Source organism: Pseudochaenichthys georgianus, unplaced genomic scaffold, assembly GCF_902827115.2.
Source record: "Pseudochaenichthys georgianus unplaced genomic scaffold, fPseGeo1.2 scaffold_200_arrow_ctg1, whole genome shotgun sequence".
NCBI lineage: Eukaryota > Metazoa > Chordata > Actinopteri > Perciformes > Channichthyidae > Pseudochaenichthys > Pseudochaenichthys georgianus.
The window spans coordinates 1065038-1071203 of record NW_027262720.1 but is presented as its reverse complement, the minus strand read 5'-3'; the positions used below and the strand labels follow the sequence as shown (position 1 = coordinate 1071203).

The window sequence follows — 6166 nt, the reverse complement described above, 5'->3', positions numbered from 1 at the left end:
ACTGTACAACACACACCTACACACTGTACAACACACACCTATACACTGTACAACACACACCTATACACTGTACAACACACACCTACACACTGTACAACACGCACCTGTACAACACACACCTATACACTGTACAACACGCACCTGTACAACACACACCTATACACTGTACAACACACACCTGTACACTGTACAACACACACCTACACACTGTACAACACACACCTATACACTGTACAACACACACCTACAAACTGTACAACACACACCTACACACTGTACAACACACACCTACAAACTGTACAACACACACCTATACACTGTACAACACACACCTATACACTGTACAACACACACCTGTACAACACACACCTACACACTGTACAACACACACCTACAAACTGTACAACACACACCTATACACTGTACAACACACACCTACACACTGTACAACACGCACCTGTACAACACACACCTATACACTGTACAACACACACCTGTACACTGTACAACACACACCTACACACTGTACAACACACACCTATACACTGTACAACACACACCTATACACCTGTACAACACACACCTACACACTGTACAACACGCACCTGTACAACACACACCTATACACTGTACAACACACACCTACACACTGTACAACACGCACCTGTACCACACACACCTATACACTGTACAACACACACCTACACACTGTACAACACGCACCTGTACAACACACACCTATACACTGTACAACACACACCTACACACTGTACAACACGCACCTGTACCACACACACCTACACACTGTACAACACGCACCTGTACAACACACACCTATACACTGTACAACACACACCTACACACTGTACAACACGCACCTGTACCACACACACCTATACACTGTACAACACACACCTACACACTGTACAACACGCACCTGTACCACACACACCTATACACTGTACAACACACACCTACACACTGTACAACACACACCTACACACTGTACAACACGCACCTGTACAACACACACCTACACACTGTACAACACGCACCTGTACAACACACACCTACACACTGTACAACACGCACCTGTACAACACACACCTACACACTGTACAACACGCACCTGTACAACACACACCTACACACTGTACAACACGCACCTGTACCACACACACCTACAGCTCCTAAAGCATATGCTATCAGGCTCCAGCCCTTGTGTATTTTATTATGTGAAGCACTAAATAGTTGTATGAATCCTTTGTTAGTAGATATCTTCTAAAGCCTGCAAATAAAGAGTGTAATTCAGGCCTGTTATAATTGAGTGCTATTATCAGGGGCGTTTCCTGGACCTGGAAACATTCGGGGCTTAGCCCACAGTGGCAGCGCCAGAGATTTCCTTTTGGGGGTGCTTTGCTTGACGTTTCATAGAGGGTGCTCAAACATGTAGGGTTTCCCATTAAGTGGGGGGTGGACCTCACATCCTCTAGGGGGGTCCTCACCTCCTCTAGGGGGTCCGGGGGCATGCTCCCCCGGGAAGATTTGTTTTTTACATATTGAAGTTAAAAGCATCAATCTGGTGCACTTTGAGAGCAACATTAAGAGATCTATGGATACATCTCTCAACACGGCATGACGGGTAATCTGTGACGTTTTGCTCTCGAGAATGTCCGGCCATTTTGTCCTCCGCGCCAATGAGCAGCTCTCAAAGGAAAGCATAGGCCTCCGACGCTGGATCCAGTTCTATTTCGTATATGGCTTCACCCTCTAACGGTTCGTCCACACAGCAGCTTTAAAAAAATCTTCCAACGCTTCCAACGCTTCTCTGCCCATTGACTTTGAATGGGGGTGACGTCACTTTGCCTCGCTTTTCGCCGAACTGCATTGTGGGGGATCGAAGCGAAGATTTCCAGGATTCAAAAGTTGAGCAATGTTCAACTTTTGAAGCTGAGCTGGAAGCGTCAGTCAATCAAATCCCGTTTATGCAAATCTGACAGTAGAAGCGCTAGCCAATCAAACCGCGTGTAAGCAGGGAGAACCAGACCGCAGTTCAGTTCCTCATATTCCAAACGAGAAGTTACGGTAGCAAATCACCCGGTTCTTTACGACCAGAACTATTACCGGGATACAAACCGGAGGAACCAGCATGGAGGGAGGTGGCAGAGGCAGTGGGGGAAACTGGTAGGTTTCGCCTGTTTGGGGAGTTTATATATATATATATTGCTCCCATAAAATCCCCGGGGTTTTTTGCTTTGTATGTCGGGGGCGGGAGATTCATGTGATTGGTTGTTGGTCGCGTTGCTCGCAAAAAATCCCCAAGCTTTGACGCCCCGTCCACACAGCGGCGTGCGTTGAAGCTTCCAACGCTTCTGCCCATTCACTTTGAATAGGGTGACGTCACTTTTAGCCGAACTGCATTTTGGGAAGCGACGTGGAGCGTTGCTGGCGTTGCTCGCTTAAAAAGTTGAGCAATGTTCAACTTTTGACGCCTCGATGGAAGCGTCAGCCAATCTAATCATATGCCAGTACAAGCTCTAGCCAATCAAACCACGTGCTTGTGTGTCTGGGGCGGGAGATTCATGTGATTGGTTGTTGGTCGAGTGTCAGACACGCCCACCGCCAGCGTCAACGCACGCCGCTGTGTGGACGGGCCGTCAGACACGCACAGCTCCAAGATTTTCAAGATTTTTGAAAAGCTGCTGTGTAAAAAAAGGGCTCCCATTAATGCCCTATAGCCTTCATTTCAGTACTGTAACGGAGCGTCCACACAGCAGCGTGCGTTGACGCTTGGCGGTGGGCGTGTCTGAAGCTTGGGGATTTTTTGCGAGCAACGCGACCAACAACCAATCACATGAATCTCCCGCCCCCGACATACAAAGCAATAGCAATGTTAAAACGAAGTAAACTGGATATAAAATCCCCAAACAGGCGAAAACCTACCAGTTTCACCCACTGTCTCTGCGACCCTCCCTCCATGCCTCGCTCCTCCGGTTTGTATCCCGGTAGGTGAACAGAGACTGATCAAACAGCACCGGGTGATTCACTACCGCTATAATGAATTTTATATGAGGAAATGACCTGCATAGTCTCTCCCAGCAGACACACGGTTTGATTGGCTAGCGCTTGTACTGCCAGATTTGCATAAACGGGATTTCATTGGCTGACGCTTCTGCCGAGGTGCCAAAAGTTGAACATTGCTCAACTTTTGAAGCGAGCAACGCGAGCAACGCTCCACGTCGCTTCAACGCACGCCGCTGTGTGGACGGGCCGTTATTGCATTGGAGAATAATACAATCTGTTGATCAACTTGACATGCATTATATGCAATCTGGATAGCATCGATATTAGCTGGCTTTGCATTTTTGTATATTCTTTCTCCAGGTAGTTGGAAAAAGTTTTCCGTTCCATATGTCGTGTGCCGCCCGGACATGCTATCATGCTAACTAGCTCCCTGAACGCGGGTGACTCCACTGTAGCAATAGCCTGCATGTGTTCCACAACATACCGTGCAATGGCTTCATCGACTTTCCCCTGGCTAGCAGTCCCAGCCGCTGTTGCTTACGTAGGTGGAGGTGGAGTGGCGTCGGCTGAGTCTGGGTCTGTGCCGGTCTTGAGGCTTGTTTGAGACGCGTTGCGGCTCGCCTCGAAAGTAGACGAGAATAGCCAATCGCAGCTGGGGGAGGTCTCAAAAATCTCGCCTGAAGTCGGACAGCTCAGAGTCGGCTTCGTCTTCTTCTTATTATTCTTCTCTCGGTTTTTTGGCGGATTGCAAACAACTTTAAGGTGCATACCGCCACCTCCGGAGTCGGCTTGACTCGGTTTGCATTTATAAAGAATGCACACATGTGTTTAATCGTTAATGTCAGATATGTACTAAGTAAATACAGTTGTTCCTGCTCAAGATTAGATTCAACTTTATTGTTATTGCACAGATTACAGGTACTGAGACAACGAAATGCAGTTTAGCTTCTAACCAGGTGCAACAAGCAGTGAAGTGGAAAGTAATGTACACAATCTACAGAATAACATATAGAATTAATTGAATGATGAATAAACAGTGGGGTATGCATACACTAGATATCAGCCTGTGAGCAGTATGAACAGTGTGTATGAATATGCTAAGATATATAAAGTATGACATTTTTTTTTTTTGTAAACACCTTGAATTTCAGGGGGGGCGCAGCGCCCCTCCAAGACAATGGTAGGGGAAACACTGCTGTGAGAGTCACAGACATGAGTTCATAGATCAAGGCAGACTGGTTCACAGACTCTCCTGTGTTGCCGATCCGGTGCTTAAACAAATATCTCTACACCCCTGGCCGAAATGTCCCTAAAATGAAGTCAGAGTTCGAAATATATCTCAAATATTGTATGCACTGCCATTTCCCAACATAAACATAACAGTGAGCAATGAAACGGTTGTCTCCTGTGCGCTCCACTTCCTCCTTGGCGCACCGGTAACTTCTCTTTTTTGTTTTTATTCATTGCCCTTTAGGGGCTTTATACAATACAAAAACAAATGCAAATATTTTAAAAAGTAAAGTATTTTCGAGTCATCTGTCTCAAGCCTAAGTCAAGTCTCAAGTCATGAATAACAAGTCAAAGTCAAATCGAGTCTTTTATCAATGTTAGTCAGGTCTCCAAAAAATATGCGACTCGAGTCTGACTCCAGTCAAGTCATGTGCCTCGAGTCCCGCACCTCTGCTATATACTGTGGTTAGAATGTTGCTGTATTACTGTATTGAATTAATATAATAAACACAAACAGTTAGTACAAGTAATATTTTGTTAACTGTATATGTATGGAGTGCGTTTCTATTGTGTTATATTTATATGTATTTATGCTTTTTATATTTACTTTCTCTCTTTCTCTGTCTGTCTGTTTTAGAAACTGAAAGGAAGAGAGAGAGACGTCACAGCTGTCAGCAATGTGATGAATCCTTTACAACATCTGGAAATTTAAAGCACCACCTGCTTATTCATACTGGAGAAAAACTGCACAGCTGTAAAGAGTGTGGGAAAACGTTCACTACATCAGGTGGTCTAAAAACACATCAATGTATTCACACAGGAGAAACATCATACAGCTGTGAAGACTGTGGGAAAACATTCACGACATCAGATGTTCTCAACACACATCCTCGTATTCACACAGGAGAAAAACCTTACTGGTGTAAAGAGTGTGGGAAAACGTTTACTCAATTAGGTGCTCTCAAATCACATCAACGTATTCACTCTGGAGAAAAACCGTACAGTTGTGAGGAGTGTGGGAAAACGTTTACTCAATCAGGTGCTCTCAGATCACATCAACATATTCACTCTGGAGTAAAACCGTACAGCTGTGAAGAGTGTGGGAAAACTTTCACTACATCAAGTGCTCTAAAAACACATCAACGTATTCACACGGGATTAGTTTGATCATTAAACTCTGAGCTAAAATAGATACAGTACATCTCCCATATTATTAATTTATTAGACTTTGTATTTGTGATCTCACATTATCTGCTAGCTCCCGTCTGATTTTAGTATCAGAGTTTCTGCTTCCTCTCTGGAGTTTATTTGAATCGTCTTTGAACAGCTGTTATGTAACACTCTCTGCGGACTGCACACTGTTAGCGGCAATACAATCAAGTGTGTGTGTGTGTGTGTGTGTGTGTGTGTGTGTGTGTGTGTGTGTGTGTGTGTGTGTGTGTGTGTGTGTGTGTGTGTGTGTGTGTGTGTGTGTGTGTGTGTGTGTGTGTGTGTGTGTGTGTGTGTGTGTGTGTGTGTGTGTGTGTGTGTGTTTGCATTTGTGCAACTGTTTCGTATCAAACAGAGCTAAATTAGATCTGAACAGAGCAGGGCTGCAGCTCATGATTTAAGAATCAGTATTCATTATAAACCTGAACATCAGCAGGAGAGGACTCTTTAAAGTAGAGACACTACATACTGATATACACCTGAACATCAGCATGAGAGGACTCTTTAAAGTAGAGATACTACATACTGATATACACCTGAACATCAGCAGGAGAGGACTCTTTAAAGTAGAGGCACTACATACTGATATACACCTGAACATCAGCAGGAGAGGACTCTTTAAAGTAGAGACTACATACTGATATACACCTGAACATCAGCATGAGAGGACTCTTTAAAGTAGAGATACTACATACTGATATAC

The 6166-nt window shown here is 44.7% G+C and overlaps 1 protein-coding gene across 1 annotated transcript; it reads left to right on the top strand.

The window, feature by feature from the left end:
• The first annotated feature begins 1635 nt into the window (after positions 1–1635).
• LOC139433321 (zinc finger protein 3-like) lies at positions 1636–5421 on the top strand. The gene is made up of 2 exons (XM_071202274.1): positions 1636–1642; positions 4892–5421. The coding sequence occupies exons 1-2, from the start codon at positions 1636–1638 to the stop codon at positions 5419–5421; spliced, it is 537 nt and encodes a 178-aa protein (XP_071058375.1).
• Positions 5422–6166: the final 745 nt, after the last annotated feature.